Here is a 14,954-nt window from a genome sequence, read left to right on the forward strand (position 1 = left end):
ACCCTTTCTAATTTTGAAATTTTAGAATTCCCAACATTTTCCAGAAAAGGTTTGGGATCCTAGGATTGGAAATAAAGGATTTAGAAAGGCAAAACACTTCCATCTAGTCAAACCCCTCTTGGTTACACTCTCCATTGTAGGAGATGCCAAAGATAGAAAGAGTTTTATTCTACTTTTATCATACCTCAGTGAGGTTCCTCATTTCTTGATCTGAGAGATTTAGAGGGTAAGGTGGATTAAGTCTATTTACTTCTCTCCAACAGAAACGTAGTTTCTTCCTTTTGGTTATTACATGAAAGTAATAATTCTTTGTAATTCATGAAATTATCATCTTTCCCCATTTTAGACCCATAGCTACTTGATCTTATGTGCTATTGCAAAAAATGAATCATACAATAGCCTTTTTAATTCAAGTCTGTCTCTCCCCGAGCTCTGACCAGAAAGCTTTCACACGAAAGCTGTGAGGAGATGCTATATTCCAGTTAGGGTCTATTTAACAAGTGTTTTTTTCTAATTACTTGCTATCTTGGTAACAAGGTCTTCCCTTTTGAAAAATCTTCGTTGTTCTAGAACTCTTTGCTGCAAAGCACACCTGTTCCAGAGGATGACCAGGGATATTTGTGTGTTTGGAAACTATTGGAAGAACAGAAGCAGCCGTCTGTTCCTTAGCACATTCTTCCCCTTAAGCAACCAATTTCTTGTTCTCATGCTTGGAGAAAAGTTTGCAATTAGACAAGGCCCCAACAAGGCCGTCTGGAAAAGACATTGGCATTATCTTGCTTATCCTGTGTGTAATTATGAAATTACAGGAGTACATTTTTTTCTAATCACCTAGCTATCTGCCCCCCTCAGGATTCCTGAACTGGACAAGACACTGCAGAGAAGAAAAATGCCTTTTTTAACCATTATTTTCCCTCCACATTAACAGAATTTTTCATAACTCCTCTGGGAGTAGTAGAGTAATTTATTCTACTTTTGTAATGGTCATAAGCCATAATCCTCTCAAGTTCCCTTTCCTGTAATACGTAGTTTTGCAATACTGTCGAAACTAGAAATACCTTTGTTGCGTATAGGAGTATGTGAGTGGATACATCACGTATCTTTAGGCTCAGATGCAGAGCGTTAGCCTTCACCTTAGAACTGTGGACATTTCACTTGCTATTTAAAATTTCCAGATACATCAAGATGTCATCTGGCTATAACAAAGAGCCATGTCATGCATTGCCCTTTGAAATGTGATAGATGCACTACACAAATCGTAAGCCAGCACTTAAAATTTATAAAGGCCTTGTACTGCCATGAATACTGTTTTCTGTTAGCTTTGTATTTACTTGTTTGTCATTTAATTGCACTTGGAAAGTGAAATCAAACTATGCGTTAATGTTTCCATTATTAACGGGTAGACAGCAGTAGTCTAACTTCATCTGCGTGTGTTTAAGCATTTTCCTGCAGTTCAGCATTTAGCATATCCATTTGCTCGTACTACATAACGCTGAATCCTTTTTAAAAAGTAACTCCTGCTTGTAAGAAATATCTAGCAGGTGAATAGAGATCTACTTCTCCAATTCCTTACTGAATTACGGTGGATTCACAACAACTTCAATACCTAAATTCTGTGAGTTACCTGGTACTTGGGTTTCAAAACAGATTTTGTATTTGCCACCTCAGACTAACATCCTCCACTTTTCCTTTTTGGAAAAAATGTAACTGTTACAATCATTTTGCCTGTGAAAGCAGGACAGACAGTTTACTGAAAACCAGTTATGTGCAAAAGGTGCTTTACCAATGCCACATCTTTAAATTTAATTTCCATTGAGTAAGTTTGTTAGCATTGATTAAGGTTATTATCATAACAAAATCCAAATCCTATTATCTTAATCACTGTTCTGGCTAATCTATTTTACTGTTAAAATTCTAGAAATTTGGTTTTCAAATTTGGGAGGGATATATATTCATTAATCACTGCCCTTTACCTAAAACATGTCAGCTGATTTTGATTTCTCTGTACTGTAGACTTTTACACTATCTGACCTAATTACAGTAATGGTTAGTGACGTTTCAGTATTCCACACAAATTCTACTGTGCTTTCAGCAATTTATTGTTTAATTGCTCAGAACCATGCTGCTGAATTATTTTGCTTCAGCAACTCCCACAACTTGGCAACCATCTTCCTCCCAAGATTATTAGAGATTTCTTCTAGAATTTTCTGATATTCTGTCCTGTCTGAATCCTGACCCTGAATCCCATTCCCTTTATGAATAGTTTTATCCTCAATAACAATACATATTTAGATTGTTTCACATAATTTTTGCATTGCTGCTAATTTTCCTTTCCTCATAAATGTATTTTTTTCTAATCATCCACAAACATTGTTGCATTGTTAACCAAATTAGCCTTCCCTTTTCTCCAGTGATACTAAGAAAAACCTTCAGCTAAGGTTCTTTACTCTGAGTTTTTACCTTCCTTGATAATGGGTGCTGTCTCTGGTGTTTTACTGTTAGAACTCATGTTGATGAAAAATTATTCATCTTCCCTGTCTTTAAATTACTCTTAACTGCACTTCTAGGTCCATTTGAAAAATCTATAAAGTGGTTCATCATCAGTTTAGCTGGAAAGTAATTTCAGGCGTGGTGTTAGCAAGAGCCTCTGCTTATTCGCTTCTCAGCTTTGTTCCAGCCACTGTGGTTGCACTTGAGAAATATAATTACATTTACTAAGTGGCCGTGTGTGTGTGTTTAGAAGGACATTCAGGTAAATAAGAGGAATTAAGGATATATCCTCCTCGCAGGTGAGCAGGAGGATTGTCTGAATTGCAACTCTAGTACTGTAGAACAGAAAGGTTCTATGAATCAGGTGGTCTCCCTTGGAATCACTAAGATCTTAACACCCTTTTAGATTTATTAAACTTAAGTTTGAATTAAAAAAGCCCCTAAGCCCCTACGTTCTAGTCTTAATATTGTGCAGCCAGCTCTAATAAGCATTCTTCTCCCTTACACAGGATGTTAAACAAAATCTGAGGCGTAAAAGGGTGTAAAGAAGCAACAAGAATGAGCTCCTCTAAAAGGGAAGATGAGCCAAGGGTGACAGGAAGGCAGGCAGTAACCTCTGATGAATGATGCAGTCCCCCAGTACCCAAAGAAGAGCAGAGCAGGTCCATCAGAGGTATCAGATTCAACCAACAGTCCAGACTGCTAGGTAACTCCAAAGCAATGAGGCAGGTCGGGAATCAAGCCAGAAAGTCACGTCAGGGGATCAGTGAGGGACGTGGTCAGGTATAGACATAGCAGCAACATAACTCAGGCAAAGACCAAGGGTGAGCGCCTCAGCTTCAAAGTAGCTGCAGGATAAAAGTGCAGGCTTCCAACAAGTCTTACAGCTCTTTTTGAGGGTTACAAAGCTGCCCTGTGGCAGAGCTGACCTTGAGTACACACAGCTAAATTCTGACAAAGACCCTGCTGACACAGGGTAGTTTCCATTTTGATGAGACATTTTAGTCATTTGGACAGGATATCAGCTTAGTGTACCAAAGGTATTTGCAAGACTATTTCTCTAAAGGCTGTTAGGAACAAGATAGACTGCTAGGTGCTTTTTTCTTGCAAAAGCTGAGGATTAAAGAGGGAGTGTAACAATGTTACTTTTTTCTTTTCTTTTCCTTTCCTTTTTTTTTGTTTTATTTTTTTGTTAGACTTTTCTTTGTTCCAGTAAATTGCATGAACAGACTCCCTCGGTGGCCCTGACAGGAATTATGCCAGCAAAACAGAGGATGCAGCATAGACAGAAAAGTAGGCTGGGTGGGGTAGGGTTATTTGAACTGCTACTACTGCTAGAGCAAATGTATGTGAAATCTTGTCTTCAGCTTCCCTACACTACTCCTTATTGTAGGGATGCATTTTTGATCAACTTGTATCTGAGTAATCCTCAATGTTTTCTCAGTTACGTTTCAACTCTTCTCTCCTTCTGGCTTCTCTTATGTACAAGAAGCTTCCTAACATCCTAAAAAGTCAAATTTCAACAAGAAAATTTCTTTCTTTTCCAAAACTCCAACTGAGACACCCCTTCGTTGTTGACAGAATCCCTTTATTTGTACCCACTAGCTATCAAAATTTGCAAAATAATTTTGTAGCTCTTTACAAACTTACATCTGTACTTATCTCTGGTCCAGTTCTTTGTAGCTCCCTCTTTATCCTTTCCATCTTTTGAACTGTATTTGTTTACATCATTCCCTCTCTCTGAAACATCTAGTTTCCTGAAATTATTTCCATATCTAGTTCTATGTCTGCCTTTGTGGTCTGCTTAATTTACATTGCATACTCTTCAAACAGAAATTCTGGTATGAATTTCCTGGAATTGTACATACTGATGCTACTAAGCAAGTATTTCTCAAATAAGAAAAAGAGAGAAGAGTGGATGATATGTTTTGGAATGTAGTCTCCAAGAAGAGAGACAAAAGTAAGCATTCACCTCACTGGTGAGATAGTTACTTTACCAGGGACAAGAGCATGAGTATTTTATGCAGAAAGGGGACAAACTGAAGAACAGTAAGAACACTAAGAGTTTAATCCATAGTTAAAATATTTTTGTATGCAAGTTGTGAAAAAATTCTCACCTTTAATAATTACAATGTCCAATTCTCACCTTTAATAATTACAATGTCCAGCCCTGCAACATCCATGCACAAATTAAGGTTGAATGTGTAAGGCTGGAAGTGGTTATTACCACTTTCGCGTTTTGTTGTCTTTTCAGCAACTAGAATTTTCCTCTCTTTTTAGTCTCTCTTACTAATGCGTTCTGGCTAATATTGATGCACTCCTATGCTTATTGACAAGATTTTATAGCTCAGACATGTCTATGCAAAAAATTTCACAGGAGATAAAGCAAAATGTCTATAAATTCAGTTTCTTCCTTCTTATGCATATGCACATTCTTTAACACATTCTAACATATCCTGCTCTTTTTTCTAATGACATTGTCAGGTTTACATTAGCTTAAAACTGTCAGTGCCCCTGTAAGCATTTGTTACACTTTAGAATTAAAACTCTTCCATAAATTGTAATTTTGTCCTTGAACTCCAACAGAAGATTTGGTAGTAGAGTGTCAGTATTATGATTCACTACAAAATAAAGCAATAAACACAAACCTCTTAAAATGCAATATCCTGCTGGCATGAATGTTCTGAGAGATTGCCAAAAACCTACACTAGCTCTAAAACATTTTTTCTTCCAGACAATTAGTAGCAAAAGCATTTCAAGTGAGCTAAAAAATTCTTGTAAGGTTTTATCAGATACAGATTCAGAAAAGGAAAGAAAAACATGATTCCTTGGAAACAGAGCTGTGATGTTTTTGTGGATTATGTATTGTGTCATGATTTGCATTGTGGAAAGTAAAGCACAAACCCTCAAACAGATTTTTTAAGTCACATTTTTACATCTATAGATCTATCTGTATGTAAAGTAGGTTCAAGTGTCAAATGATCCCACCTTTACAAAGGAAGAAGCAAACAAAAAACAAATGTAGAAATTGTATAATTTTGCTTACATTTCTGTATGTCTTAAAAGGCCTGTGATCTAGACTTTGACATGGCTATACACTGCTGCTGTGGCAGTGTCAGCCATCATAGGATGCCCCCTGTGCTCCTGGGGCTTTTAAAATAACCAGAAACTGACAGAAGTCCTTGGTTTCATCTATAAACACAGAATTATTAATTAAAATCACTAAATCAGTGTCTTAACGGAACTTGGAGAATAGAGGAAGTGGTTCTGACCAAGTTGATCCACAGCAAATGACAAGGAATTGTAACAGAAATAAAATGAGCAAAGTATAAGAAAGAGGTAATATGAAAAGCTCAAGTAAAACAGTCTCCTTGTGTTTCAGCAACTATACATTTTTAAGGGGTCAAATTTTTTTTCAGGCCCAACGTATCCTTTCTTCTATTAAAAGCCAAAATCAGCCTCTCACCTCCAAATTTCTGAACGGAAATGATGGCCACAATACTTCACAGTCAGACAACAACAAAAACAACATGGAGACTAGATTATTTTCATCCCCCCAAGCACAAGCCAGACAGATGGAACACATATTTGCTAATAATCTTGTAAACAAAATTTACTTTTTTTTTTTTTTTGTATCACGAAGCCTGTCTGCCCTTAGAAGCAAAAATTGTTGAATATAAAAAGGAATGCAATACCTGGAGAATAATCTGTATGGAATGGGCAGCTAATACTAGTTAAACAGTAAATTAATTACAGGTTGACATTATAAGAGAAAAAAAGAGTTAATTATTGCAGAAGAACAGGTTGGAATGCTAGAAATTAGTGAAGTATTATAGTGGTTTTAGAACCAGTATCCAAAGTACGTAAACATTCAACATATCATATCTATTGGCACAGTGAGAACACCGCCACTGTATGCTATGGCACATTCATTTGGTAGGAGGAATATATTACATTATACACAATACAAATCTGCAAATAATTCTGTGTATTGGCTCTGATTCCTTATTTTCACTGCTTTCTGTTAGTAAATTATAAAAAAGAAACCATGTTGATTCTCTAAATGTACTTGACTAATATATCTGACATAATGTGTTTATATAAAGAGTGATAAAATGCATAGCTGTTTTCTAGCCTGCCCAGTTCAGTCTTCTTATTTGCAGGAAATACAATAAATACAAAGATAGATGAAGTAAATAGCATTGTGCACTTTTGCAAAATTTATGTTCTTTGCATCAACATGATAAACGAATACTGAGCATAGAAGTCCATCAAAAAGCAAATAGTTTTCTATTTCAGTTGGGAAGAATGCTTGTATTTTATATCAGGGATAAATGCAAGAAGTCAAATTAATTTTTCTTCTGTTGTTTGTTACAAGAGGGATTTCTGAAAACAAGTTGCTTCCTGTGGAATGAGATAGATCTGGCAACAGTTTCCAAAATTAGTGCCAGGATCTGGGCATGTATGACAGCCCATGTCCATGACAGATGCATGAGAAGGGCTTGAAAACTGGACACACCAAAACATTCCACAGACTGAAATGTGTCTGTGGTTCACCAGTTGATCAGTCTTAAGTTAATACTGCTTCTGTGCTTTGAGGAATTCAGCTAAAAATCTATGTGATTCTAAGAAAATTATCAGTGTCTACCTATTTGTAGCTTTTGATTAATGTATTTTGTTTGTTGAGAGATCAGTCAACAGATATAAATGGAGAGGGTCTGAGAAAAAGACTAAAGAATAATATAAAAATATGTTAGGAGTAACACATGCTATACATGATCCTTTGAGGAACCCTACAGTGCTCTGTTTCTGCCAATTCAAAATACTTTTGACCACAGTAAAACTGTTAGGCTTGAGTTGGTTCGAGGCTTTTTGTTTGTTTGTTTTCAAGAAACTGCACTTCTTGAAAAATGTAAGTTCTGTATAAACCGATTCATTATGCCTTTTGGAAAAACTGGGAAATCAGGTTTCAGTAATCTCTAGGATTTTTACTAGACATTTGCAGTATTATTTTTCTCCTACTTAAATAATACCTACTTAAAAAAAATATCAAATCATCTGCTCCTACTTTCAGATAGCAAGGCATATCCCTATATAAAAAGTTTAAAAGCAGAGAGTTGCTCTTCCTGTGATGACTCCTCTGAAGTCAGTAAATTCATAGATGTTTATAGCTTATTTTAATTATTATTATTATTTTATTTTTTTTTAAGAAGGGAATGTTGAAAAAGCGTAACTCATGCTTTGGTAACTGATATGAAAATGGCACATGGAGTTTAAAATAACTAACAGCATATCATCAAGCTGAAAAATTAGTTGATCTAAACTTTCAAGAAGTAATAACTGGCAAATAGATAAACAGTTAAAATAAAATAGTTAAAATAAAAAGAAGAAGAAATTAAACACGTTACTGAAAGAATTCAAATTTTCAGCCTGTTATCTACATCTCAGAACCTGTAATACCTTCCAAATCTATATAATTTCTGTAATAGTTTCTTAAATTGTACCTTGTTGTACTATTACAGTTCTTTATCATACGTACTGTAGCAATTTATTCTTAAATGCACGTATTTATTAGAAAAAGAAAAAAAAGATAACATCTAATCGCAATCAAATCCCCAAATGTGAAACACAGAATCTGGTCACTGTTGCATTGTTTGAATTGCATATGAATATAAATCTATGAGGCCTGTAAATGCAACAAAAATATACCAGTTTAATATTACTGGTGTTACATCTGATCTATAGTTTCTCATGGAAAATCTAAGGCTAACATAAAAGCTAAACTGTCTCTCCCTCCCAGACTTTAATTCAGAAGGATAACTTTATTAAGCTATCAAAATGAAGACCCTTTGCTCTACCTATGATGTCCTCTCAGATTGTTTTGTTTGTGGACAAACTTGTGTGTCCTTAAGCTATTTAAGCCCTTTATAATGGGTTTAAGAGAGAATTTCAAGCCTGTTTGGAAGTGTATCAAATAAACATTCATTACACATTTCTCTAATATAAAAATGAGTGTAACTGAGGAAAGCACAAGTAATTACTATAAAATTTTTATTCAAGACTTCTATTTGTATGGAAATGTCACAGAAAAAGGAATAAGCTCCACACAACAGCGTAAGGACCTACCCATGGAAACCATTTTCATTTATGATTCAGGTTGGAGCACTGAAAGGTAAAGGGAATCGTTCTGTCAAGTCATTTAGTCATTTTAGATACGCTAATCCCCAAGAAATACAACTATGGTGATTTTACTTAATCTTCTCATTTTGTTTTTGTGGAACCATAATAAACTCCAGAAGGATATTAATTTATGTGATCAAATGTTATTGCTAGGCAGAAGTTATTCTGATTTGTAACCAGGACAGCGTGAGTGATTTACTAAAATACGTTGTTTTGTGCATGTTTGTTTCTATACTTTTTTCCTAATGCATTTGCTGTACAGAAAAAAAATAAAAATATGAATTTATTTTAAGCCCTTTCATGAATACAGCCTTTTCCTACTTTCAGCAGTACAGGAAAAAAGCTGAATTGGGAAAGAATAAAGGTCCACTTATTCCAGTGTATAGTTTTATTAAGAAAAACTATTGCTGGATATTGAAAAAGATTGGAATGAAATCTTATTGCTTAATTGTAATAGCTTTCCTTTAGAGAGAAAATATGAGTGCATGCCTTAGAAATGTTTCATGTAGACAAATATCTGACTAAATATTGGAACATGCTGGAAAACACCGACCTTTAGCAAAAATGCTTGATTGAGATATTTCTGTATTTACTTTTGACAATACAACGATCTTTATTTTATTCAGCTCAAATACTTTTCAAAACGTTCTGTTCCCAATAACCTCAGCCTTCTGAGAGCACCAAGTACCATGGACAGCTCCAGTTGCACCAGCAGTACCGGCAGGAGCGGTGCTCAGGAAGTACCAAAACGGCCGATGATTTCTGGCAATTTCTGCTTTCAGTTTAGAGCAGCATTGAATTGTTACTTCCAAATATGCAACTGTGTTGGTCATCCTACATTGGTCATCAATAGAAATGCCTGTTCAGGACAGCAGACAGAAAGATGTTAAACATGTCTGGCCAATTTCAGCTTTTACCTTTAAGTATACACCATGCAAGTTTTCTCACCATACTAGAATGTGGTTCCTTTTCTCATGTACTCTTCCAAGTTTACTATTTTACAATGGAGAAAAGTGAGGCCAGGAAAATGTTGGAGTGTGTACAGTGTGCTAAACCACACATCTAATGATGTAGTGTTATAATTGTGCTATAGTATTTTAGCCTTTAAAACTTCAACCACAGAATCTTTCAGTAGTGTGAAAATCTTAGAAATTAATTATCCCTTTTATTTTAAAAAAATGTTTATATTGCTAACCTGATTTTGAACTCAACCATCTTTTCCCAAGTTACACTTATTGTTTCAAAACATTTAGTTTTAGACTTGCCCTCATAGTTATCAATTATTAAAATAAATAAATAAGAGCCAGTCTCTTGTGAAATGTATTGTAACAAAATAAGTGAATTAAGGTTCCTGAAATTTCACGCTCAGGTAAGATGGACAGTCACCAAACAGAACAAAGTTCTTTCTATAAGCAGATTTTGCACATTAACAGGCATAATAATGCACTCCATGTGCTCTCCACAGTTATGCTACAAGACTATTATTGACCTTGTTTTCTCTCCTACAGAGTCGAATGGCAGAAAGTTTGCGTCTCTTTGATTCCATCTGCAACAACAATTGGTTTATCAACACCTCCCTCATCCTTTTTTTGAACAAGAAAGATCTGCTGGCAGAAAAAATCCGGCGTATCCCCTTAACAGTCTGCTTTCCTGAATATAAAGGCCAAAACACTTACGAGGAGGCAGCAGTCTACATCCAGCGCCAGTTTGAGGACTTGAATCGCAACAAGGAGACTAAGGAGATCTACTCACACTTCACCTGCGCCACTGATACCAGTAACATCCAATTTGTCTTTGATGCAGTGACAGATGTCATCATTCAGAACAATCTCAAATATATTGGCCTCTGCTAAGAATCCTTGGGCTTAATCTGTTTTACCGAAGCGATTAAATAAGAGGCTAACAACTTCCACTTCTAGTGGAAAAAATGGGGCAATGCTTAGTAGCCCAAGGAGAAAAAAGGGGAAATCTGATGTATGTACACAGTTCCTCTTATGCCCCCTTAGCCTGTTACATTATTTTTCACAAATATATGTTTTGGAGAGTGAGAGTCTCCTCTCTAAAAAATCATACATACACACCATCACAAAAAAAAAAAACAACAAACAAATCCCCCCCCAAATGAAAAATAAACCACACACACACACACACAAATCCAAACAAAAAGAAAAAAAGAGATTGAGGCCTAACTCTGTGGAGATGTTTTCACCACAGTCACTGCACTTTTATTCCATTTGTTTCATTCCATTTCCTACAGTGGGAGTGTTATCATGTTCTGTGTAAGAAATAATTCTTCATCCAGTTGTCCTAAAATTTTACTGACATGAAGATATAAAGCTGGTGAGTGACAGATGAACTCATTTGCATGGTGTGGAGCAGAATGGTTGTGTTGGGAGAAAAACTAGTTCAAATCAGAAACTACAAACAAGAGTGCTTAAGCAAAATACTACTTAAAGTTGTAGAGAATGGGCATGCACCCACAGTACTGGTACACACAGCCAAACTAAACACATGTACATCATGTATGCACATGACTCACAGCATATACTATGTACACACTTCTGCTTTACTTTTTCATGGACACCTTGCCTGTTAAAGGAATTGTTGGTGTGCAACTGTTTTGTGATTTCCAAACTGACTATCAGCCCTTTCTGCTCTTTAAGGCTTCAAAATATGCAGCAAAACTACAAGAAATGAATCTATGAATAGGCCAAATTAAGGTCAGTGTTTCTTCTACTGCTAGGGAGTTTTATACATCGAAACAGTCTTCTTTTACATCTTTTTTTGCCAAATCTTGTGGTGTTTCACAAAAAAAACTATATTTAAGAAGTAGGTTAGTGTTCCTTTTTTAATACAGATAATAAAAACAAATCACAAGGCATTTTTTTAAATTATTGTTGTAGTGTCTGGACTGCTGAATGTGAAAGTTGCCAACAGACAATTCTGTTCCACTGCTCCAAATAACTTATGGGAATCGTACTATTGTAACAGATTTCCCAAGAAGCAGGAGCCATGGTGACCGTGTAGTATATAGCCTCCAAAGTCTTCTTCTGTTGGGTTTTTAATTATTTTAAAATGTGATGTATTATTAGAAGGTTAAAGATGAGCGATACGAACAATAACTAAATGTCTTGATATTTCAATTTAATAATTTAAATTATTTACAGTTTAGTGAAGTCAAGGAAACTGAAGAGATGCATTCCTCAGCTCCAGGTTTCATCTCATAAAGAAACACTACTGGATGGAGTAACATTCCGGCAAAGGTTTGAATGCATAAGAAGCTCTGTGGGACTATACTGGAAAATCTCAAATGGATCATATAGACCCAAGTCTTTGGTCAGTTGATTCTTTCCCCTGCCATAGAAAAGACTTCTTAAAGACTTCAGTGTAAAGTTGGTGTGTAAATATATGTTTGATAATTGTAAAGCACATACGTACACAGAGACACAGACACACATGCACACTGGAAAATATCCTTCTACTTTTGTTCCCCCTATGTACTATGATTAGTGCAAGAAATCTCAGCCAAGGGCTCCAAGAAACTTAAAACAAAATGGTTAATAACATCAACATTTAAACTGTCCACTTAAAAAATAAATAATTCAAATGATACCCAACTTGTCTATAGTGTGTTCATTACTTAGTGTTATGATACAGCTGTTCCTTAATTGGGTAATGTTTGCAAACCTTTGATTCCTCTGTGGCAGACTGCTGAATTTTGTTAATTTGCTCTAGAATGTTTTCTTCAGTTTATTCACAAACATCCAGCAAATTTCAATCTTGAGCAACTCAGATAGTTTTAGGGGATGTCTTCCCACTTAATATCTTCACAAATTCTGACTGCATGTTGTTCTTGTTGGATACTTTAAGGAGTTAGTAGCAATTTTAGGAGAGAAGTCATAGATCAAGATTAAGATGAAGCTACAGGAAAGAAACTTCTGAAGCTTACCCACATATTGTCTTACACAAGCAGGCACTTTGCACTGATGATTTTCACAATCTCTGTGCTTAGAAATACAAGTCTAGGTATAAGCATATATATATAAATTTTTGAATAGTGCATGAAGTTAGTCTCCTAAACCTCTATTTAAAAAGTGAAAAATACGGTAAGTCCACATTTTTGTACTACTGAACTCTGTATGCCTCCAAACACCAATATGAACTTCTGTCTGGCACATACTTTTGAAAGATAGGCTTTAAAGCATATAAGTATTTTTTATGGGCACTTAAAAAAAACAACTTTTTTTTTTAAAAGTGCTTATATAAGGTCATTGATGTTTTGTCATTGAAGTTCTCCTGAAAATTCCATCAATTCAGAGTATAACAAGGTTCTTTACGAACATCCTCTAACTGAAATCTTTAAAAGTCTGGATGTAAGAAAAGTTGCAACTCTTGTAGAAACAGCGTATCAGTCTTATAGGAGGCTTCTTGTTTTATTCGCTTAACTTCACTTGTTAGAAGGCGCTAGGCAAATAATATCCCTGGAGTTTAAACAGAATTTGACTTAAAACCCTCACCCCACTAATGGCTTCTGAGACCAGCTGAAAGTACTTTACAGTGCCTGGATAGTTTCATTCCTTTGTTTCTCAGTATTTCTACAAAATACATCAAAAAGTCCTAACCTTTCTCACCTTGTATTTAAGAATCCTCCTTTTGAACTGTTTGAGGATATCTAAATTCAAACTAGCCTTTTTCTAAGTGACATCAAGTATTAAGTTAGTTGCGAGCTGTGACTGCCAAGAGAACTACAACTCACTTGAAGGCAGTGGTTCAAGCGGTAATCATTTTCAACCTTACTAGAGAATACAACCGGAACCAAAAAGGTTCTCAGAGGCTCAAGTCATGGGTTAAGACTTGAAAAGTCTTCAGTCCAGATGTAATCAGTAATGGGAACAATCCATCTAATTTTGTAATGAGGTATTTTATCCCTGTACTGAAGTCATAGAGCTCCTTTAAGCCCTGTTAACAGTTACACCTGAAGGACAGAAGTAAAAGAGCCAATGAGGCTGCACCTCAGGGGTATAAAAGGTTTGGTATGCCAGGCAGGGAGTATTTAGCTCTTCCTGGAAATAAGGAGGTACTATTACTTGCTTGTGGTATTTGTAGTTAGGCTGCTCGACTTGGTGAGTTTACTAAAAGCTAAATATGATAATTGATAGTACAATCCACAGAGCAAGACCAGAATCCCTTAATATTGGTTTACTGTTAAAGTACTTGAGATCTTATGTGGTGTTCCTAGTCTAAATTGCTTGCTATAGTGTAATGTACTATCATTAGATAATTGTGAAAAAGGTATAAAATGAGCGTGGACTTCCTTTTCTCAATGTTTGCACTATGGGATGGTATGTCTCCTTCACCTCTGGCTTGTGCGGTACTGTGGTCGTTTTGGACTGGTTAAAGAAAAAACAAGAAAAATACTGGCCTTTGTTAGAGCATGGCTTCAAGATAAGAAAGCTTAGTAAGAAAAGCAAAACCTGAAGCGTAGTTAATTTTGAAGAGGGTAAGAGATATTTTATGTATAAAAATCTTTATTCAGTTGAGAAGGTCCTTAGAACATAAGTACTACAGGCAACCTACAACAGAAGTGGAGAACCTAGGTTATTTTGTCAAAGGACTAAAGATATTTCCTAAAGAAAAAGAGTCAGTCCTTGATTTATCATTAAATGAAGATGATTTTGGGAGGGAAAAGAAAAAGTGAAGCAGTGCATTTGATCACATGTTCCTATCTAGCTTAAGAAAAACATAGGAATGGGGAGGAATAAAGTAGTAAATAAATTAAATAATCAATTCATATAATCATGTTCTCTGAAGAGCAATGGCTTGCTATTAACTTTCTAATAATTTAATTCCTATGAAGTTTTTGATTTTGATGTTCTGAGTAATTCATGATTACTGTTTGATTACTGTTTTCTATTTGAAGAATTCAAGATGTTAAATTGTTTTACATAGAAAAAAATATTTTTCAATTACGTAAGAAAAAATTGAGGTATAGGGAGGTTAAAAATAGAAAGTCTGTACAGTGAACAGGTGCTGAAATGAAATCCCTTGGCTCTCAGTCTTTCACCTAGACAAATAATGCAACTACATTTGCATCTACATCCTCAGTTCTCAGGTTTATCAGTGATGCAGTGCACTACCACCTGAAAAAAGTATTAATACAGCTGGGATTTCACTTCACCTGGGCAACAATGACATTCACAGAAGAGATGTTCCATCTGCTGCAATAGGAATGCCATCTGTCCTTCTGTCATTTGCATTCCATACAACAGAACAGGTTTCAAAGG

At 35.5% G+C, this 14,954-nt stretch overlaps 2 protein-coding genes across 2 annotated transcripts in view; one reads left to right on the top strand and one right to left on the bottom strand.

Annotated features, from left to right (window-relative positions):
- GNAZ (G protein subunit alpha z) overlaps window positions 1-10,534 on the top strand; it is a 40,737-nt gene extending 30,203 nt beyond the window's left edge. The window contains exon 2 of the mRNA XM_035556775.2: window positions 10,179-10,534. Coding sequence (XP_035412668.1) covers window positions 10,179-10,523 — 345 coding nt within the window. The 3' untranslated portion in view covers window positions 10,524-10,534. The remainder of the gene's footprint in view (window positions 1-10,178) is intronic.
- The window catches only part of RSPH14 (radial spoke head 14 homolog), a 92,050-nt gene that overhangs the window by 70,548 nt on the left and 6,548 nt on the right, over window positions 1-14,954 (bottom strand). The gene's annotated exons all lie outside the window — the stretch shown is intronic.

This window comes from Cygnus atratus, chromosome 17 (genome assembly GCF_013377495.2).
Source record: "Cygnus atratus isolate AKBS03 ecotype Queensland, Australia chromosome 17, CAtr_DNAZoo_HiC_assembly, whole genome shotgun sequence".
NCBI classification, from domain to species: domain Eukaryota; kingdom Metazoa; phylum Chordata; class Aves; order Anseriformes; family Anatidae; genus Cygnus; species Cygnus atratus.